The sequence below is a fragment of the Pezoporus flaviventris genome, unplaced genomic scaffold (assembly GCF_033815535.1).
Source record: "Pezoporus flaviventris isolate CSIRO_AGI_PZ_B2104156 unplaced genomic scaffold, CSIRO_AGI_Pfla_v1 ptg000002l, whole genome shotgun sequence".
Taxonomy (NCBI): Eukaryota; Metazoa; Chordata; class Aves; order Psittaciformes; family Psittacidae; genus Pezoporus; species Pezoporus flaviventris.
The window spans coordinates 31,296,954-31,320,120 of record NW_026892550.1 but is presented as its reverse complement, the minus strand read 5'-3'; the positions used below and the strand labels follow the sequence as shown (position 1 = coordinate 31,320,120).

Sequence of the window (23,167 nt, the reverse complement as noted above, 5' to 3'; positions counted from 1 at the left end):
GGTGGAGTCAGTGTTCACATGAATTCACCTAACCCACCCAAACCCTGTTTTCTTCTGTGCATAGGTGGCATTACAGAGCCAGGCCAATGCACTAGCCATCTCCAACTTCATACCTGCCTACAGAAAACAAAGTCAAAACCTTGCAGCAGTTAAGAAACTAGTCGAGAATAAAACTTGATCCAGCTCCCACCCCTCACTTAGCCATGTCCCTGAGGAGAGGTGGGGGGACACATCGCTATCTTGCCAAGTGACAAAAATTGGGTTTATATTTCCTTCAGTAGGGAAGAAATAAAGGAACACATGAAATTACTCAAAAGGAGAAAGTCTACCATGGCTAGGAAGAGAAGTGTGCTTATTATTTCACAGTAACATCTGTGTTCACAGTGTGCTCTACACCTTGCTTTGGCGGTGATGCTTCACATACCTTGGTCTGATAAATCTGCCCATGAAGTCTTTCATAGCATACCCTTGATTGAAGCCAGACACACAATAGAAGGGGGAAGGGGAAGAATGATGACAACACAGGAAGGACAACCACTACCTCCCAGCCTAAGAGTTTCAGAAAACTCCACATTTCACTCAGAAGTTTTGATAATAAGAATGCTACTTAACCATCAGAAACCATACTGAAGACAAAGGACTTCTAGTGCTTAGGAATCCTGATGGAGCAAGTTACATACAACAGAGTCCCTTGCTTACAGACACTGGCCAAAAGCCTACACAAATATCAGACCAAAGCAGAAAGTTACTTTCCAGAAGTAAAGTGTCAACAATCAGTATTTGTCCTCCATTTAGTATGTTTGTAGCAGTGAAGTTCTACAGCTTGTCAGTTACACAGTGAACCCGGGCTTGTTAGTCAGCAGCATCGTGCCTTGATAAACAAACACTTGACCAAGTTGAAATGCAGAAATATTTATTTTGGTTTCCTTCATTGGTTTTGAAAATTGTTTTGGTTTTATAAAACATAGAAATAGCCAACACTAAGCAAACATTTGAATTCCAATGTAACAAACTACTGCTCTAACAGTTGACTTTGATTTGTGTACCTTAATTGCACACATGTATGAAATTATGCTACAGAGTAGTGCATTACAATCACACACAAATCTTAGTGCAAACCTTGTTGTGCTTGTATTTTACATAGATCCATGTTTTTTTTAAAACAGCAATGAATGCTAATGCAAAACCAACCGTTAAGGATAGTAAAAGACTTCTGCTTTAATAAGGCTTATTTCTGCTGATTTCTCAAACAAAAACTAGTTATTTTGTAGTTTATCTGGAATTAGGTTTTTATCCCTGAACAAATACCTAGCCTGTGCCAACACACAATTCTGTTGGCATACATAAATACTTCCAATTGCTGCAAAGCATCAGGCAAAAACATTCTACCTGATCTATTTTGCTATTCAGTGAAGAATACTCAGTGGCTCATACATAAAGCACAGAAAACAGAGGTTATGTCAGAAGCTCTTCTGCTTACAGACCTGGCACATTTTTAAAATGCATTTTAAATACACGCTCATTACAGGGAAATGAGTGGCTAGTACAGGTGCAGTTTACCTGACTGTTAGCATAGCCAGCCTCCTGAATGGTTTTGTTTATAAGTCTCTAGTGTTCTTGCCAGAGTTAGGATCTTTCATTTACCAGGCTGGCACTATTCTGGAATTTGTGTTCATGCAGCAAAGACCACACTTGCTGAATTAACTGCATCCACACTTTCAGTGCAGAGCCATCATATGCAGAGTTACTCTGAGGAACCTGCATTCATCAATTTCCTTTGTGTGAAGTTCTGACTTTTACCTTATAAAAATAGATCTCAGAACTGGCTGCAGATATAGAAGGGAAGGAAAAACCCATTCAGATGTTTTGCCCCAGTTAACATTAGGACTAATGCAAGATGTGATACCAGCAATACAACTGTAAAGGTTTGGGTTTTTGGTGGTTGGGGGTTTTGTCTTTTTCTTTTTGAACAGATTAAGTAATCCTTTTGAGGATGCAAGATACTTAGAGGCATTTTCAAACCTGCCAAATCCTTTGTGGAATTGCTAACTGCAAAATACACTGCAGGCAGCAAACATGCTGGCAATAAGAAAACCTTAGCTCCTTGGTGAAGGAGAGTCCCATTTTTGGCCAAGGAAGTCTTAAATAACTTAGATATAGTTACCATTTATAGTTAAGGCTCTTTTAGGAAATTGCAGGTCACCATAAAAACAGTATGCAACACAACTTGACAGTAAGGCAGTGTTCCATTTCTTCAGTGTTCCTATGGCAAGTACCCATTTTTGTACAAGTTAATGATTGCACAGTTTCCTTCCCTATGTTTACTGTAGTCAGATTACAGATACGAAGGCCAACAGTAGACATCAGACATGTGCCACTTCCCTCATTCCATTGTCAGTTACATTTTGGCATTGGCATAGAGTTCATTTATCTGTGACTGGAAATATTTTCGCAGTTCTGGTCTCTTCGCCTTCAGTGTTGGTGTCAGCAGGCCGTTTTCAATAGAAAACATTTCACTGTGCATGGCAATGTCTTTGACCTGGAAAGTAAACAGTTACTGGCCAAGCTGCATTCCTTGGAGTAGACAAAGCTATTAAAGAATTACCCAGACATCATAAAGCCCAGATGCAAATTAAAAGCAGTTTCTGGAGAGCCAGATTATATTGGTGTTGACAAGTTTAAAGAACTGGGTGTTTGAGTCACAGAATCATACTCACAAGCATCTTACCTGTTCAAATGACTTCAAACCAGATTCTTTCCCAATCCTCACCATGTCTTCCAAAATACAGTTTTTAAGCTCCTGTGGATACAGGAATACATTGTACAGCTTGAAAAAGTTGGTGCAGAACAGTTAACTGTAGTTAGATATGACTCACCTTGTTTCTGCATAGCTCTTCATATGAGCCTTCAAATCCCTTTTTCTTGGCCCAGTTGCGCAAATTCTCAGGATCAGGTATTACAATGGCTACTAAGAAGGCCTAAAAAAAAAAAAAAGAATTTTTGTCAAGCTTTTCTTCTTTCAAAGTCAACACTTTAGTTCCTAGTCCTTTCATACTACTCAGCATTAGGTTTTGGACAGCATTTCTCATCCTGCTATAAAGTCAGCAACTTACGGCTACTTGAACATAGGAGTGCAGTTCAGAATTTGTATTTAAGAGAATTATTCTCCTTAAGAAACACAGTTCAGTTTACACTTGTAAAAACATGGACATCTTGGATTTAGATAGGTTTTTTTGGTGGTGGTGGGGGGCTCCCCCCACCCTCATGGTTTTGTGTTGTGGGGTTTTGTTGGTTTTTTTCCTCCTTCCCCTGCATGCTGTTAGCAACTTACAAACAGCCTTTAATACCCAAATTAATCCAGCTTCACTACTGTCTGAAATTAAATCCAGATACATGCTATATAACTGCTGGAGCCGAAAGTACAAAAATGTGTCAAAAGAACCAAATGTGTAATGTCAAAAATTTATGGTTTCAGTCCTGAAGTCTGGGGTGGAGGAATGAGGAAAAGATGACTTCTGTAGTCTCTTCTTGAATTTATTTTTAATTACCTAAATAATACTTACCTGCAAGCTCTCTCCATGGACAAACACCTGAGCAAGTGCTTCACATCTCAGATACACACTTTCTATCTTCTCTGGTGCTATGTACTCTCCCTGGGCTAATTTAAATATGTGTTTTTTCCGGTCAATGATCTTCAATGTACCATTCTGTTGACAGACATAACTTCCACTCAGAAGAGGCACTTCAAGTGAAAACACCAATCTTCACAGTTTAAGCATGCCATACTAGTACAGTAAAAGAGTGCTAGAGCCAGAGCACTGTCAGACTGATATTAGAAGTAAACAGGCTTTGCATCAGCTAACCTAAACTACAGAAGGCCTCAGGATTGGCACTGCTAACACTTTAATCCCCAGGCACACAAATTTATCTAGAACAGTAATTGTCCTCCTAACATTATCTTTCACCTAATTCATTGTGTTCAATACCAGATATTTTCAGTCAAATCACTGCTCATAACTGCAGAAGTACATTTTAGCTATAAAAGTTAACTTACTGGTAGCCATTTCCCGATATCTCCTGTATGAAGCCAGCCATCTTTGTCCAGAGCTTCTGCTGTTTTTTCTGGATCTTTCAAATAGCCACGAAATACATTTGGCCCTTTTACACACACCTGAAAACAGCCATTTATTAGTGTACATACTATGAAGGGAGATTAGCAAACACTACTTGCAATGAATGCTTTCTCCAGTTGTTCTAAATAACCCCTGCTAAAAACACAAAGTGAAGTTTATGCATTAGTACAGAAATTTCTCCTCATGGTTTTTGGAGACCTAACATTTTCCATTGGCATAAAGTATAATAAGCAATTGGAAGCATCTGTTCTCTTCTAGTCTAGCAGCAGTGTTCATAGCTGCTATCTGAATTTATCAAACGAAATTTTTATTTATCTGAAGAAATTCTGCTGAATCCAGAAATATTACCCCTCAGCCTGGTAGCATGCGTGTTTCAGCTTTGGTAAGCAGCAGTGTTATTGTGCTAAAACTAGTGATAAAAAATTGCATATCAAACAAAATACATGCTTGCTGTCCCAAAGTAAAGCAGTTAATACTTTAGGGCTTCGAGCACTCAAGACCTGTCTATAATGGGAACCTGCAATTTCTGTGGCCTGAAGGTTGCCTGGGTTTCCATACCCAACAGAAAACCAAGAACAACTTCTCTGGAGGCATGGGCATTATTAGGATCAGAAAGTATGCTTACAAAGTATGAAAAAAAAGACCAAAAAGATTAAAGGTTTGTAAGTTAAGAGGTTGTCAAGGAATCAAGTTAGACCTTACAAGCTAAATTAAAACAATTAGTAGAGCATTTGTAAGTACGAGAACATAGAAGTAAAGCAACTAATCAGGAGCATTGAGTAGAGCCTGAAGTATCCAGAGATGATGCCAGATTTAAGTATTTTCTGACTGTAACAGCCAAGGTTGTGTAACCTTTTTTCGGTGGAGAGTAGGACACAGAACAGAACCCTTGTTATTTAAGGATCTGCAGGACTATAAGAATACCTCCTTATAAATGAAGACAGAGATATATGCGAGATTAAGTTTTGCTTCAGTCTTGCTTAAGATGCCCACTGCACACAACTGTTTGTGAATCAAGAGTCTAAAATCCCTGAAACCTTTACAGAGCAGTCCTCAGAAGCAACAAAGGATTCAAGCCATCACACCAGCTTGGTATGTGTGGATGCAGGAAGACAGTGAGAAGGGTCTGGTCTGAGGCATAATATCAGGGCTCTAGAACAACCCTAGAAGAATGGGACAGAAAATCCAGTTTTAAAGTTAACTGGATAATAAATATCAATAGGGGTGGATAAAATATAGGCCAATTATTAGTCTGGGGGATTAGTAAAATTATAAAACAGGCAAGGAAGTGGCTAAAGAATCTTCAGACACTATTATAAATTCTCAGACCAGAAGAAGAAATTACACAGTTCATAGAAGAAATAGACCAATCCTTAATAAAACTCATCTCAACTACTTTCAGTGTTTACCTCAACATAAAACATAGGCACACTTGTGAGCTACAATACAACAAACAGAGGTGTTGTCAGTAAGAGGGCAATCTGAGTGTTAGTGAGGGTTCTGATGACCTTGTCAAAACAGCACCAAACTTGTGATCAAACCAAGGTCATGGTTTATGAACCAAGTCATTTCTGCTATAAGATAAAGCTTAACTGGAATGATATGAGTAGAGGAGATCTTTGTGTCTCAGTCAAGCCAAAGGCTGACTGATCAAATGTTTCAATTTCCATGGCTCCTACAATCACAGGATGGCAGTAGATGACAGCTTTTCCCAGTAGAGACAGCAAACCATTTGTTTGTCTGCTGCTAACTGGCACTAAGATCTCATCTGCATGTGATTATATACACTTCTATTCACAAATTTTTCCTTCTTGAACATGGATAACTGGTAAAAGCAAAAAGCAAGGCTGACAGAATGGAGAACACCGAAAGCTTACTCTCAGCAAGGAGGACTAGGAGTACTTAATCCAGCTGAAGAACAGACAGTGAGGAGGGAGATGTACTTTGGCCAAAGATAGTGGGAGCCAATTCTATAGCTATGAGCTTCAGTTCTGTGAAACAAGTTACACTTAATTTGTTAAATACAGAATAGTTCACACTGAGGAAGTTAGGACTGAAAGACTAAGATGGTATCTGATATATTAAGGTACTACCATATTTATTCAAGTCCAGAGTAACTCCTAACACAGCAAATTTGCAAGACTGTTTTGGGTCTTTTTTTAAAAAACACATAACTGTTTCTCATGATAAGAATTTATACTCAGTTCCTCTAGCAGACCAAGCTTTAGAAGCATATTTAAAGTGAAGCAGAAAATGACTAAACATAGAACATAGGATCATCGAATAGTAAACGTGGGGTCATATACAATACAGGAAAGAATCCTGACATAGCTCTCCACTTGCCAGCATTTTCCCACCACCAAGCCCAACTAAATCCTTAAGTATTTCTGGGAATTAAAGCCTAATGACTTGCTTCTAGTCTCATAGAAACCACAACCAGAACAATTAAGATTATAAATTGTTTGCAGTCACAAATTAGTGACTTGCTTAAGCTACTTTTTATTTATTCCTTTCTCACTCCTCAGCTGCCCAAGACCTCTCAAAAGCATGTAAAAGACACCACAGTTAATTTGCTTTCAATGCTTGGGGAAAATAAATTACTTCATGAATATCTGTTCAAAGTATACACACAAAGTTCACGCTGTATATATTTTACTTGGGAATACTGAAAGAGACAGCATATAGCATTACACACAGAAGCTGAGTCCTCAGAGTGCAATTTGAAGACATACATGTTCAATTTGTGCAAGCTGCAGGAAAATAGTTAAGAATGTACAAGCAGTTGTCACAAGTCATTAGCAGCCTTCATGACATTTTAGCTCCGTTTCTCCTAATGGTGTTCCAGCCACTTTAGAGTTCCTCATCTCACATCTCAAGCTAGGTAACAAGCTACATACATCAGCATGTTTGCTAGCACTTGGCTGGGGTGGGGGGATGTCATGGTTTAAACCCTAACCAGACAGCTTGTTCACTCACTCCCAGTGAGTGCTGCCAGGCTGAGAGCAATTGAGGCTCCCCCCTCCCCCCCGGGGCTCTCCCCCTCCCCACTCCCAGAGGAATGGGGAGGAGGATCGAAAGAGTGCAACTCCTACGGGTTGAGACAAGAACAGTCCAGCAACCAATGTACAACACAAATCACCACCGCTACCACCAACGACAACAATGATAAGGGAAAATAACAAAGGAAGAGAATACAATACCACCAGCTAAGAAACGAGTCCCACCCGGAAGCCCGTGTCCTTCTGGGTAACTCCCAGTTAGCCCCCACCCCAGGCATGACATGCTGTGTTATGGAATACCTCCTTGGCTAGCCTGGGTCAGGCGCCCCATCTCTGCTTCCTCACGGCTTCCCCTCCTCCCTGGCAGAGCATGAGCCTCACAAAGTCCTTGGTCAGGGTAAACATCACTTAGCAACAACCGAAAACATCGGTATCACCAGCACTGTTCCCAGGCTGGAAGTCAAAACACAGCACTGCACCAGCTACCAAGAAGGAGAAAAATGACTGCTACTGCTGACGTAGGACAGGGGAAGAGGAGGAGGATCCCTAGCATTTTACTGGAGGATAAATGCAGTATGAGATAGGTAGCTTCGCAGCTCTCCCACAGCTGGAAGATGGCATGTTAGCCATACAGTCATAAATACATAGTAATCTGTTACCCCACAGTAAGCAGCTTTTTCTTGCAATACACGATTCCTACTTTGCTTCTGTGAATTGTTAGCTGACATTGCATGCAGGCATTTTTGATTTTAGGTAGCAAGCCTTGTTTAGCACTTGTACTAAGCTCAGACAGTGAGCTGTTATTTCATGAAGAAAAAAAAACATTTTCCAAGGTTTCATAAGAGGCTTATAGTGACCTGCCGAAATTGCTTACCTCACCCTCTCCTTTGGCAGCCAAGTAGTTCATTTCTTGTACATCAACAAGCTTGATGATGCTGCATGGCATGGGCGCTCCAACATGACCTATTAGGCAAAGTAACATTAGAACTGCTTTTCAAGTCAGGTTCTTAAAACAAGAAGCTGGTTACATGCTAAAGTAAAAAAGATGGAAAACTGATTTCTGATAATATACGACACCAATACCAGTACAGTAATAGCTTAATTTTGCTGGAACTGAAAAATCAGATTCTCAGATATCCCTAGAATGTTACAAGTTGCACCATGTACTCAGGATTTCTTTTTCTTATAATGGGGATCCTCACTCTATGAACACAAGTAGTGTAAGGCCCACTATAGTTTCAGTTATCAGTCTTATTTCAGGTAGGGCGCTAGAAATGTAGCAGCTGACAAATGCAGACTATTTGTTCCAACACCAAAAAATGCCATTTAAATTTCCAGCAATGTGTTTATACACAGTAGATTCCTGTTCTGTAAAAATGACAAGGGTTGATACTGACCTCCCATCTCCTAAATCCACTTCAACTTAAAAGAACAAAGCCTACTAAAAGTTTGGATTACTGAACCTTCCTAGTTCTTTAGGGGTAGAAACTTGAAGGGATCCCATCAAAATTATTTTACTTCACTTGAAGAAAAATAGAATCTTATGTTTTATGAGAGCTTTAAGCTGAAGACTAATGCCATCAGGGACCTTTAACAGCATCCTGAAATTTAATAGACAGGCAGACTGTCGAACACCATACCTGCTGTCCAGTCACCAGGCAGTGACAGTGAGCATCCAGCTGTGCATTCAGTCTGCCCATAACCTTCATAGAACTAGGATGTGAAACCAAAACATTAAGATTTACTTTTCAACATGCAGTTTATTAAAGTGAAATTAGTATTTTGCTTTTTCCTGAATTTAAATTTGAGTTCAGCAAAACCCCCAGCATTTTCTAGAAAGAAATAGCTATTAGAGTTTTATCACAGTGCACAATCTTTAAGTGCTAATATTCCACATTCAGTTCTAATAGTTACTCAAAAGTTTCACACGCTATATGACACTTGTAGAGATGAAAACAGAAAACAGAGGGAGCAAGAGGAAGAAACAAAGACTAACAGTACTAACAATGACTTCATTCACATCATTTAACAACCGGTTTGTCCAAGACAGCCAGGAACAGAATCCCTATGGCCATCACAGCTCTGCAATTAAACAGAAGACAGACTTCCCTTTTCTGTGCAGAATGCATTGCTACACCTGCACACTACTGATTAACTTCAAGCCACAGAAGCCTCATTTTAGAGCGCTTTTAATTCTTTAAATTTGTTTCAACATATTTGTTCCATCCTGTGCCACTGTTAAGCAGATTTTAGCTCAAAAAGCATATATTTTGAGGAGGTTCTAAAGACAGATGCAATGTGTACAGTCTGATTCTCCCCAGTTCATCTTCAAAGCAGGAAGACTACAGTATCATCATATTGATTCAATTCTCTACAGTAGTTACAAATGCTTCTGTGAGGCAAACCCCAGGAATTTAATCCAAGAAAATGAATTATTGCTTATAGCAGCCCTCCCCGCCCCCCCCCCCCCCGCCAGTCTTCCCCTTAATACAGTTTAGTTGGTTATGTCAGCTAAACTGTAATAAAGACTTTAGGATGAATGCATAAATCTCAGGGGACAGAGAAACTCTGGAAAGGAGTACATACTTGCATAGTCTCCAACAAGAATGCCAGAAAGAGTTATCCATATGATCAGACTACTTGAAATGTTCTATCATCATAGCTGGAATTGGGTATTAAAATACTTACGGTTTAAGATTATGGCCAGGAAACTCACCTGACAGCCAAGAGCTGTTCTCAGGAAGGTCAATACACTTGCAGATACAGGTGCTGCTCCTGTAATCATCAGCTTTACTCTTCCTCCCAAACTTGCCTACAACAGATACAAGAGACTGTGGACACCAAAAGCATTTTAGAGATTTCCAGAGTCTTTTTCCTTCCCACCCTCACCCAGTATTCACCTACAGTGCTACCCACAAGTGTTAACAGATTAAAGTTTAGTCCCGTATTGCAAGCTGTCTTTCTTGCAGTGTTTTTGACTGCATAAATGGCATCTCAGACATACAGTACCTACAAAGACTATGCTTATGGTATCACTGCAGTGCAGGCTGTCAAAAGCCTGAACAGCTTAAGCTGCGGCCTTACATCAACAGCTTTATTTTTAACTGCCTTGTATCAGCTTCTATACATACTGAATGCTATAAAAAGCAGCCACAGGGCATGTTGTACAACCAGAGTTAAGGCCATAGCAAGTGAGTGCCAGATATAATAGCAGGTGTAACTTACTAGTGACCAACAGTGAGGAGGCAGTAGGGGCTACAGGTGGCCCTGTCACATTTAGCATTCCTCCTTCAGAAGGACAGCAATTGCTCCCAAAGTGGTAAGAGAGAGAAGCACCAGACTGTTTTAGAGTATCTCACAGTTAGCTGATACTATTAGAACTAAGGGGGTTGAAAAAGCAAAGTTGGAAATAAAACAAACCAGCTTTGGAGTAGCCAGTTAATGATGAAAGTCACACCACACTGTAACTATTCATATGCAACTCAACATCTAGAAACTTAAATTCAGAGGCTTTCAAGTGTACCTGTATTTTGCGGAAGATGACTTTGTCCCAGAAACTGTTATTTCTAACTATACCACTTTTGAGTTCTGCTTCTTTCCTCTTGGAAGCAAAATCCAGCATCCACCTCTTTATTGTTGTATCTGCCTGTCCAAAAATCTATAAAGAAAGATCTGTGGTTAGAAGCCTCACAAACTAGCATTCCCATTTTCTTACAGAAGCATGCTTAGAGACTCTTAACAATGAAAACCAATTAAACAACCTTTATTGGGAGGTAATCTTAATTCCAGTAAGAAATACTTGCGGATCTTTATCTTTGCCTCTACCTCAGTTCAGAGATGCTCACCAGTTAGTACTTAACCAATTCTTGTGTCCCATCAAACTGTGATGCTGTTTCAGTATATAGTTTCTTCATTTAAATGAATGAAACAGATGTTTGCCTTTTCTATTCCACGATGATTAAAATTCAAATTGATTATAATCCTCAGCATATTCTAAAAAGCACACCACCATAATGCTTAAAGTAAGAAGGGTTTCTTAAGAAATACAGGTCCCTTCAGAGATACCAGAGAGGTCTGTCTCGCACATACAAACTCACCTTCTAGATCACTTTTCAAAGGCTCCTTCTAGTTGTTCTCAGGAAGTCAAAAAGCAGATTCAACAGGCCACAGATTGTATATTTACTTGGAAAGAGAAAGACCCAGCAGCTCTTCAGCATTATGGCACCCCCTACAACGCCAATTTCCCACTTGTTGACTTCACCTGCTATGTTACTGCAAGGCTGGGTGAAGTTGAAACAGTGCCATACAAGTGTGAAAGCCTCAGGGCACCAGAGTTAACAAGCAAGAGGACATCATGAAAGAAGTGTGTCCCAAGCTTTGGCTCTACTTCTAAAATTCCAGTACAAGAATGCGTGAGCAGAATGAGTGCCTACATTTTAAGCACTACAGGCTGGTCTCAGGATTTCCTCCCCTCCAAATGGATCAGAGTTGCACTATTTGTTCCTGTGGCCAAACATAACCTTGTATTACTTGCTGTTCCTCCAGTCTCAGGATTAGAACACTTTCCTGGCTAAGACAGCATAGACAAGCTCTGCAATTTCTTTAGCAGTCACTGGGCTTCTTGTTGTATCCTTCAACTGCTCTGACTGTACCCTAAGAATAGTCAGTCACCCATATACAAAAGGATGACTTTAAAATATGAAGTCCAGGAAAAAACTTGCTTCTGAATTCCCACCTCAGGTGACCCTGAGCAGCCAAACAGCAACCACCAGAGAGAGCAGAGCTGCTGACACACCCTGTCCCCAGCACTGCTGACTGGCTGGTTTATAGATCTCCCTGCTGGAACACAGTGGCTGCTGTGTAAGAAACTTGTATGCGTCTATGCAAAGAGGCAAACACCTGACCTTGGTGTGCAAATTCCACTCCATGAGTCAGATGCTAAAAGCATGGCATGCAGATGCTAAGCCTCATGGTCATGTACTAGAGTAGACTTAAATAACTTGCTCTGAGCAAAACAGTACATCATTAATCAAGCTAGAGGTAACCAAGTCCCCTAGTCAGACTCTTTAACACTAGTATTTACTGCACAGAAATATTTTAATACAACCGGTATTACGGTACTCCCAGTACTTTCAGCCCTCTTTTAGAAGCAGATACACAAATTGGTTAGCAGACAGATTTAACATTCCAGAGCACAGTTACTCCTACCCTGGCAGCACACACTTCATGAAGTCTCTTAAAGCCCTGCACAGGTTTAGACTCATGCCTATAGACTTACCTTATCAAACATTCTGTTCAACAGCCTTGGTACTACAGGAAATACAGTTGGCTGCAGTGTTTTCAGGTCATCCATAAGTAGTCTGATATCCCCCTGAAAGAATCCTATCCGAGCTCCATGGCACAGAATCACACACTGTTAGAAAAAAAGTAAACATTGAAGACACAAGATATATGAAGCTGGAACACATTATACACCACCTATGCAGGGCAGACTTCATGGGATCCACCTTAAGTCCTCTCAAGCTTCTGGGCTAGTTCTGCAGCATTCTGACATTATGGGATGGGACTAGAAAGACCACAGCATGCCTGGTGTACACAGGCTAAAGACTTTGACAGAATAATATACAGCATAAAAGCCCCTATCTAAAAGGGGCAGTTGGCCAAATAAGGCAATGCCAGTGACTCAGAGGTAGCAAAAGATCAAAAAGCAGAACTCCTCTTTAACAAGCTTATTTAAAAATACTAGACCTGTTTGTTCCCTGCTATGTACTAGGAAACTGCATTTCTGCATTTGAAATCAGCACATGCTATTTACTGATCCAGCAGGGATTTTTGCCTTATGCTACTTGATTTCCATTCACTTGCATTCTGGTTTTCCTTCTCATTTCATAGAACTGATGCAAGCAGAGGATTTGTTGTTAGGAGATCAAGATGCTATTTAGAAGAGTCTAGCAGACCATTGCTTATTTCTGCATCCCTTCAGACCTACACCAAGAAAGGCAGACTTAATCCTGCTGTGTTCTATAGTCTGTTACAAGTCTAGAAGCTCCACCCCCTCACCTATACACCCCCATCTCTATTTTGTTTGGGTTTCATTTATTCTGTTAAACAAAACCTCTGTTCCTCTTGTGTATATCTATACCTGTTTTTATTTTGTACACATCCTTCATTCCCTACCATCCATCCTCATCTTTTCTGCACAAGACAGAGTATCAGTTTTGGCCTTCACCCACACTTTGCCACGATCTGCTAAAAAACAGCAACTGCATCAGTCCAAATGGACTGAGAAGCAAGTGCATTTCTCCTATCAAGGCTTCCTAGCTTTCTAAGGAAGCCAAAAATCTGCTAACATCAGGTTTATGACTGGGGTAGAACTCTAAAGATTGCTTCTCACAGAGCCTGTGTTCATACCTACCCCAAACAGTAACAAATCTTTTCTCCTTTCTACCAAAAGTGTTCTTGCTTGCAATCACCTACTTTGTAAAGACCGCAAACAGCAGAGGAATACTGAGATCTAAACACTTTCTTCTCATTTTATCCTTTAGAACACAGGTTCACATCCTATTTCTACCACATGATCAAGAGCGGATCAAGCTGTTACCTACAGCTTGTACCTTCTGGTGCAAGGCAGGCATCAGTAAAATGGACACTGAAGCATAACTGGTATCCAGGTTACCAACAGAAAAAGGCCAAAAGCCTAAGGGCACCTGTACTCCTCAGTTACACTCTATTCCCAATCTTCATAACTTAAACACTTTTACATGTGCATATGTACACACTCTGTAGAAAGCTCAGGTTTCCTAACTGAAATCACAGGACAATTTCTGGGTCCAGGTACCTTTTCACGCTTGCACAGAGGCTATTTATTTCACTACATAAACTGGGGCACAACTACCTTCAATATACATACTTGCAGTCTCACCTAAGGGAGAGATCTTAATTCAACTTCAGTAGGTACAGTAATTAAATACCTGTGCCTCTACTGTATATCAGAAGGAAATTACATCTTTTCACTAATGCATGCCACCTAACTATGGGCTCAGAGATCCTTAAGACTGCCCGTATTAAGACAACCTGAGCTCCATCATTCTCAGAAATTAAGCCCCAGGTTTTGCTATATGGTAAAACGAGCTATCCAAGAGAGTTTCAAAGTCTGTCATTAAATAGCATCACAGGTAATTTTCATCTCCTAGAAGAGAACTCCACTAAAACCAAATCCCTTCCTCTTTATTATTTCTTGAAGCAATGGTAAGTTTAACCAATATAAAATTAGTTCTGTGTAAGCAACCAGGATGCCACATTATAAATAAAAATTTGTGGTGTCTGTAGACTAAAAATGCATGGATTTTTAATAGTGCACTGACTATATTAGAGGGATTTTTTTGAAACTGTCTCATGTTTTAGTAAGCCAGTTCATTAATCCTAGCTCTAGGGTTGATGATTATGTTTCAGCATGAAAGCTAATTGTCTGGTACTTACTGGATATTGTTTACAATACTGCTTTCCTGAACCTTACCTCAAGCTTTCATACACATGAGCAGGAGTCAAAAAGGAATAGTGTGTAACACTGATTCAAGATACATGCATTCTGTAAGTAAAGTAAGCTTTTCGATAGTTCAGAATGACAAACAAATGCTTACCTCAACAATTCTCTCAAACATATGAGCCAAGGGCAGGAATGATATCAGAACATCATCATGCGAAGGTAGAAATGTTTTCTGAAAGTGTTAGTAAAATTAAGTTTCATTCTCATTGATTCTCTATTTTGCTCAAGTTAAACACAACAATGAAACCTAGTGTCTAAAGGACAACCCCTGCTTCAAGTTTTGTTTGTAATAAAGCTGTATTGTTTTTCTTTCATCAAAATACTACAGGAATAACTTGTAGCATGAGTAAACACTGCAGAAACGGTACTCTTTTAGAGTTGAATACAGAACCAAATTTACCATTCATATTATAACTAGAAACAAATTCTGATAGAAACTACAGGAAGTTATATACATTGTGGGGGGAGATGGGGACAGAAAGATTGAAGTAGTAAAAAAATACACACTGCCATCTTAAGTCACCTTGCTAATCCAATTTAGCATAGGGTTGATATCAAAAGTGCCTTACATGATCTAATTGTGAGACCAGTTGCTTAATTTAAAGACAATTCTATATGTACTGTATTTAGAATAAGTGCAGTTGTACTTTTAATTACATCTGTATGCATTAGAACCATCTTAGCTACCCTGCAAATGAACTTTAGTAGTCTACTGTAAACTAAAAGTTAACACTGTATCAAGTAAAAATACAGTTATTTTGCTTGCTCATTTGTGCAAGGGCTTTAAGCATTTTTGGGGTTGGGGGTAAAATACATTATAGCTTCTTCCATTCTTAGTGGAAAAGTTTAGCCCCTACACAAACCCTCTGATACAGAGCTTTCACTATTTACAGACAGTATAAGCCCATGGCAGAACGTAGTGCAGATCCACATCAGGATCTTTAACATTTTGCCTGGATCAGAGCAAATTGTAAATTTGTCAAGTTCTTGATGCTGACAGAAGAAACCAGCAAACATTCAACTTCTGACCTAGCATGGGCAGAGTGCTGTCAAGATACATTTCCACTTGAATTTTACTAAAAAGACCAAAGTTAACAAGGTTTCAATGTTGGTTTTACTCATGAAATTCTTCCCATCCACAATGTTAAACTTTGTGGTTTACCTCTGTAGTTTTCAGAAAAGCTGAAGCATTGCTGACTATGTTTTGATGAGTGATCATAGCTCCTTTGGGGTTTCCTAAGGAAGAAGCACATCAGGACACAACAGTCAAATTTTTAGATCCTTTAGGTTACCAAGCAGAGGTAAAATTAAGAGTGTGTGAATCAGTCCCTTCTTTGATATTAAAATCTTTCCTTCAATATTGATTTAACAAAGGCAGAGAACTTGCTAATACTTTCAAGAATAGCTAGTAACAGTTAAGGTTGCACTAAGCACCTCAAATTCCATAAGGAAATAAAATCCTTAAATTGTTGTGCTTCTCTTGTTCAAAATCCAAGATTTCTGTGAAGATACAGCTATCAAACCCAGACCAATTTCTAGTCTCACATCTGCTGTAAAAATGTAGCTTTTCTTCCCTTTTGCTCCCTGCCAGTCTTTGGTATTAACTCATAAATGTCAAGTGTGTGACACTGCCCTGGTTTCAGCCAGGATAGACATCTAGATAGTCTGTTTTGGTCTTACGCGAAGTTGCTTAGAGCTAAGGAACAAATTCTGCTTGTACAGTACAAAAAGAAAAAGGACTATAGAAGAATTGAAGTATGAAGGAGAGCACTTACAATGGAAATACACATCCAGTTCTTATGCCAAAAAAATTAAGATCTAATATAATATAACATTAATATTATAAAACTCTGTATTGATCAATAGGAAAAAATCAAAGCAAGCCTTACCATAAAACTTCCCCAGCTACTACTTGCCAAAAAGACGCAGCAGTAGGGGAGTCTTGAAAAAAAGTAGGAGGGCTTCTGAATTGATTTTGCACATACAGGATAATAAATTCTGCATAATGTAATGAGGTGTACCTGTTGTTCCACTGGTGAAACAGATGACTGCTAGATCTTCTGGCTTTGGAGGCTATGAGAGTTAAGAAAATATTACTATGGTTAAGATGGCAAGGAAAGATTTTCCTGGACAAAACACTGAAATATTAGTGTTACTTATAAGCGATCGGAGATCTGCTTGCTGTCTAGCTTTCAGATTGTCACTTACACTAATTTCATACTTACTATAGGTTTTTGCCTGTGTGTTCTTCCCAGCTCCTACAGAAAGGAGAGAAAGGGGAAAAAGGGGATACAGACAGCTTAGATATAAGCATGTAACTTTTACTTTAAATTTACCAGACTAATATTACCAAACACCATAATACTTTGTTACCTAGACTGTCTATTAAGACATTTTAACTTCCAAAGAGTAACAAAGGCTTTAAGGACATTTTAAAGATATATAGAATAACTGTCATGTTCTACAAATACAAAAGCGATAACTAATCTCAAATTCATTTTTTTTTTCCAGCTACTAAACCAAAAGTTTAACTCTCTACAGGAGCTCAAGGTTAAGCAGTGTTGTGACAAGCTACAACAGGCAATCAATCCTATACATCATGCAGAAGACATGTGCCACTAACAACTGCTAAGTAGATGAAGCAAGATTAATTTCAATAAGCATCTCACACCAGCATCACTGCTTGTGAAAAGGAAGACTGGTTTTCCCCATGATTACCACAAGTGGTTTGTATTCCTTTTATACATAAGACAACACAAGATTCTCTCCTCCTTCCCTCTCCACCTTCCCTCTTCCCTCCCCATTCCAGTCTGACTTAGTAATGTCATAGTTCTTTAGGCAAAAAGGAACTGATACCATTAAGAGGGAATATCTGAATGCCAATATTCTGGTATCTGTGACCTTCAAAGGTTTAAGTCAAGAATTATTACTGTCATGCTTATTTAAGAGTAGAAACAATACAACCTTAAGGATTTAGGCAAATTAAAATGGAGTTTTTTAAAGTATAGCTTTGGAAACACCCTTTGAGGGCAGACATATCAACTTCACCATTGCTTTTACATTTTAAGTACACAATAGTACTATGCATTCCTTTACTAGCCCTAGATTTCTTTTACTATGAAGTACCTACTTGGGTAACCTTAAGAAATAAGCTATGTCTGGGAAAAGTTAACATTCCCATACTTGTAAGTTTGTACTTTTGAAACAGTACCTTTATAGAAAAATTTGCCACTATGACAATGCTCAAAACAGCATCTGTATTTCCAGTACCACCAGAGCCTCAATACTTCCCTACAGCCTGTTTTGAGCAAGAACTGGTATTTACTGAATATACAGCTAAAATCTCCACACACTTCTTTTGATCTCCTAGATCAGAACTTTTCCTATTGAGAAGCCATTTATTCACAGCTACTCAGCTCTAAGTAACCACAGCATACATACAGATATTATGCATCAGAAATCAAGCTTATGGCATCTGGGAGATAGAGGAACAGGTCACATAACCTATAAAGCACAGCTGAGCAATAAGCTTAATCCAGAGATCCAGAAAACAAGTAAAGCTAGAAATAATCCTTCTATTCTAATCTAAGCTTCTAAACAGTTCATGGTTGTCTTTTGGGAGACATTAAAAGCCTCTACCCCTTAAAAAAAAAGGGAAAAAGAAGAAGCATGAGAAAAAACTTATTCCTGCTCACAGAAACACTATTAGAAATGTTTAAGTTTGCCTAACTTTAGACAAGATTTAGACAAGAGGCTCTTGGAGCATCTATTACTGCATTAATCCAAACATCAAGCATTTTTGTGAAGTAAGAGCTACAAAGTACTACTGGTAGTCACTACTTAAGCATCTAAATTTCTAACTTCAAGCTAACATTCATCCCCAGTTTTGTTTTTCTGTAATTGGAAGATCAAGTGAAAAGCACCTTCCTTTGCAAAAAACTGGAGTTAAATCAAGGAAAGAAGCCAATTTTCATGTACCAACTTGCAGTTGGGCCAATCTTTTTCTAAGCTTAACCCAACCCTTTTGCCAATGAGCTATAAAGTCACTTAATCCACATAATGTTTTTAGCCCCATTTCAACCTGATTTTGCTGGGGCTAGCTAGCTGTGAGTTACCTCTTTCAAAGACATGCTAGCATTTTTTACCTTTACCAGAAGGTGGCCCTGTTAACACAGCAGTTAAGACTTGCTGTGGAAATTAGTTCAGTGAAATGAGGTATTTCACACAGTTCCTGACACCTGCACAAGACAAGCTCACTTACTTTGAGATATTCAAGTCCTAGTGAACCAAGCCTTCCTCAGAAGTCCTAGCTAGAACTAGGTTAAGCCCCATTTCACAGTCTCACAGTAAAGATATACTTTATGCATGTTGATCATGGGACAGAGTTCTCCAAATAACAAGTGAAGTTATGAAATAAACTTGCATAAGATGTTTATGCAGACAAACTAATTGCAAGCAAAACCAAGACTTAAACATTAGGTGGCTAAGCAAAATGGTTTCTACTTCCCGAACCTGGCAGTTTCATACCCCTACGTTACCATAAACTTCCCCTGGAACAGTTCACTGCCATTTTCCTCCTACCCATAAAACTTTTTGGGAAATCACTATACAGGGGAAACTACCATTTTTCACAAGACCAAAACCTACACAGGCTCTTTTTTGAAATAGTATTTCTGAAGTATTAGTCACAGTTTATAATTATCATGTATCATGGGCAAGCCTGAACACTCAGATCAAATGTTCAGTCTGGACTATGTTAACAAGCTGTCATTCTACGGTCTTGGCATATACACTTTTACATTTTGAGCATTATCAAATACTATTAGCAAACTGCTTTCTTTCTTATATTTTTGTCTAAACTTCAATCCAAGAGATAGTTGAGTATTTTGAAACTAATCCACAACATTCTGTTCACAGTCCTAAAAATCTGTTCAACAGTCATCTTCCTCCACAAGTAAATGGGAGGAAAGCAGTAATGTAGGTTAGCCATGCTTACCTCTATTTCTCTCATGCTGAAGACTTCCACCCCACACTTTTTGCCACGTTCCACAAGATCCATGCCAAAAGACTCCATAATAACAATAGTGTTGAGTATTGGAGCTTCGCCCTTTTCCACACTGGTTAGCAGAAGTTTGGCCTTGTCAGGTTTGTCACAGAAAACCAATGACAAGTCAGCTGATGAAAGAGAATGACATTGTCAGAATGGCAATTTTAGGCTAGATCCATACATACTTCAGAACACGTAATGGAAGACTTCTCTGAAGAAGGCTACAGTTCTGCCCTCAGTTCTGCAATCAAACATTCACTTGCTGAAGTACTAAAAATGTCCTACCTTTGTTCACAATGTACGTTATAGCTTCAGTTCCCAGTGTATCATAGAGTGGCACCACCACCATGGAGTATGCATAGCATCCCTGCTCAATGATAACCCACTGCAGGAAAAAAAAAAGAGATGCAAGTCATTATGTGTTTGCTTATCATAACAGACCTCCAAGAAAGAGTCATTTGGATTCTATCAAGAAAGCCAGCAGGACAGAGCTCATTTGGACAAGTGGCAGTTTGCATAATTTGTTTACTTTGAAGACCTACTAAGATTTTTTTTATTTGTGGAGTTAAAAATAAATGAGCTATGGGAAAGAATCCAATTCAATAAAATTCAACTCTGCCCCAAGAGATCTGCCTGCTAACAAGTGCAGTGCTCAATAAACATAATGGATACTGTAGACTTACAGTGTGTTGCAAGCTGACAATGCTTTACAGCAAGCCTGATTTCACCCAAAATACTGTCAAAGCAAGACAATCATGCAATTATTTTTTCTGATAGTAGCTCACTCCCCTATGATGACAACTTTAAAACATCACTCAGCTGCTTCTTCCATGTAATATGTAATATCTAATACAGCATCTATGTTGACAAAATTGCTAAATGCCAGTTTTACAAACTGTTTATTAGGGGCAAGTTTCCTGACTTAAGTTCTCTACTTATTAAGACCACTTTAAATGCAGGGGATTTTTATGAAAAAATTTCTGTGATAGGCAAGTTGTACACCTTGTCCAAAAAGACTTCTTAATAAGACTACTTCAAGGCCAGCTAACAAGTAACTAGACTTCAATGTAGACATTAAGAATACTGGTAAGTCTAAGCAGGCACATCTATACTAGCCATAAAAGGGTCCACTGAATACCCTACCTGTACCTGTAACAAGGGGGCTGCTGTATTGCTGTTCAGCAGCCTGAAGTAGGTATCTTAATAGGGTGGGAGTCTACTTTGTTGGATTTAAGAAGCTGCACAGTGATAAAAGCTTCTTGTTGCAGCCTTCAACAACTTTTGCACACCATCATGCTCAATACAACAGCCAGCATCTTCATTTTCTGGACTATCAATATATTTTTCTTTCATTTTTCCTCCTAAATTTAAGAATAGTTCAATACAAGTATCAAACCTTAACATTTGAGGTCTCTCTCAAAGTCCAAGCAAGCATCTAGTATTGAATACAGACAACAGCCTAGAAGTTTCAATTTGTTTTCTGACATGGCTCTGACCTTCTTTTAAGGGACCCTTGTATTATTTCCCTTTCCCGTTCTCTCAGTCCAAAACACAACTTTCTGTTGTGATCATCTGTTCTCCAGTTACTCAGAGAAAGTAATATTTTTATTTATAAATCCAAGTTTGGTTTTTTTAGTGAACATTTAAGCAAGTAACATACTAGGATTTTCCCCATTAGGGGGCTTCCCCAGCAGCTGTTCCATGAACTGACAAATGTGAATCATTTCACACAAAAAAAATAATCTCAATCTCATGTCTGGATTAGCAATTATACTGGGGATGTTACAACACCCATTCAGTAGTTTTCAGCAGGGAAAACCCCAGATTTAAAATTGCTGCTTTAAACAAGTCTTTCCAGCTCATTCCTGACCCAACCCAAAGCCTGCTGGAGCAATGCAACTCAAGCACATTTTGTCTCTGTGATCCAAGAGCAGATCACACTACTGTGCTCTCTTTCAGAAAATCCACTGGCCTTGCAGCCAAAGACTTTGCACACAGATGTCTACAGAGAAACAGTTCAAACTGGTAAAACACTCCCACAGCTCCCTTTTTCACTTCCAGTTCATAATGCTACTTTTTTCAGGAGACTGAAAAATCAGTCACACCATGTCATTTAACAGCTTCCTAGTTGAAGATATCCCAGCCTTTATTACAGGAAAAAAAAAAAGTAGCTGTTAGAACCAGAATTCCAGCAGGAAAACCCAAGCAAACAACTGCAAATTTAAGAGTCTTGAAACTGTGTTTACTTCATCCATACAAGGCTAGAGTTAGGGGAGTTCGTGTTGTAGGTTGGAAGAGGAGGAAGGGGGTCAAGGTCACTTATCACATAACTTGCATTTTAATGACAGGAGGGAAGGCTCAATGGCAAACTTGAAATCAGAAGACACCCAGCAGCAAGCTGTTTTCCAGCACGACCAAGACACTGATACAATTCCTAATGCTGTCAACACTGTAGATGGCTCTGTATAATGGCATCCAGCTGGGAGCATTTAATCAAGAGTGACAGCATAATTCTGACAAAACTTAAGAAACAGTCCCCTCTCAGTACAGGTTTGTATTAGCCAACACAGCAAGTACCAGCTCAGGCCACTAAGCACATAAATTATCTAATAGGACTGAGTTTCTCTAACCTATGTTTAATAAACAACTCCAGAGAACAAATATTTACAGAATATTCCATAATATTTTTAGAAACAGTAATCTAGAACCACTTCTGGGTTAAAATGGATAGACACCAGCTAATCAATCTAAATATCCCAAAGTTGTCTCAGGTTTGTAACATCATTTTGCTTTATCAGGTCTTCTTTGATTATGTCTCTCTTTAGTATTTATGCCCCTTTATTAAACTGCAATTAACTTCCAATTTTGCCTTCTTAAGCAGCTCTGCCTCCCAGAATCTTTGTGCCCAGGGTCTTTATTTGTCCAAATATTTAATATCTCCTATATTTGTCCAAATTCCCCTATTATTTGTCCAAATATTTAATCACTAAGTGATTTGAAACATTTTAACACAACCTTATTACTTCCAACCACTTTCAATTACCTTGCACTCCAGTGTCACTTTTTAAGAGACAACAAATGGTGATTACATTCTCTAAGTACAACATTAGCTTCCCATTAAACAGGTTTCCTCTATAAACTGGAAAGAGGAGAATGAGTTCAGTTCTTCTGGATTCCCCAATTCTCTTCCTGCTATCCAACATTCTGCATTCAGCTTTGGGAGCAGAACACCAGGACTCTAATAATTGTGTCAGCTAGCTGGTTTTGTTAGCTAAAGACAAAGTTTATGGCTTGTGGTTCTACAGTGTCAGCCTTTATAGGCTTGTCCAACACCACATGGACTCCTAATAGGGAAGTTCAGCACACTGCCAAAAAGCAACAGATAGAGGAGTGGCACACTTCAATAACAGCTATACTACCAATACACACACTGTCAAGTTAC

The 23,167-nt window shown here is 39.0% G+C and overlaps 1 protein-coding gene across 3 annotated transcripts in view; it reads right to left on the bottom strand.

Moving 5' to 3' along the window:
* Positions 1–896: 896 nt before the first annotated feature.
* Positions 897–23,167, bottom strand: part of ACSL1 (acyl-CoA synthetase long chain family member 1) — a 38,390-nt gene continuing 16,119 nt past the window's right edge. For all 3 annotated transcript variants that reach the window (XM_061474222.1, XM_061474214.1, XM_061474231.1), the window contains 16 exons: positions 20,011–20,110; positions 19,675–19,853; positions 16,904–16,936; positions 16,700–16,751; positions 15,841–15,914; positions 14,773–14,850; positions 12,411–12,545; positions 10,656–10,790; positions 9,849–9,944; positions 8,773–8,845; positions 8,007–8,095; positions 4,055–4,171; positions 3,564–3,707; positions 2,877–2,978; positions 2,729–2,800; positions 897–2,539 (listed from right to left, as the gene is read on the bottom strand). In XM_061474222.1, the coding sequence (XP_061330206.1) occupies positions 2,399–2,539; positions 2,729–2,800; positions 2,877–2,978; positions 3,564–3,707; positions 4,055–4,171; positions 8,007–8,095; positions 8,773–8,845; positions 9,849–9,944; positions 10,656–10,790; positions 12,411–12,545; positions 14,773–14,850; positions 15,841–15,914; positions 16,700–16,751; positions 16,904–16,936; positions 19,675–19,853; positions 20,011–20,110 (1,620 nt within the window). In that variant the 3' untranslated portion in view covers positions 897–2,398. The remainder of the gene's footprint in view (positions 2,540–2,728; positions 2,801–2,876; positions 2,979–3,563; positions 3,708–4,054; positions 4,172–8,006; positions 8,096–8,772; positions 8,846–9,848; positions 9,945–10,655; positions 10,791–12,410; positions 12,546–14,772; positions 14,851–15,840; positions 15,915–16,699; positions 16,752–16,903; positions 16,937–19,674; positions 19,854–20,010; positions 20,111–23,167) is intronic.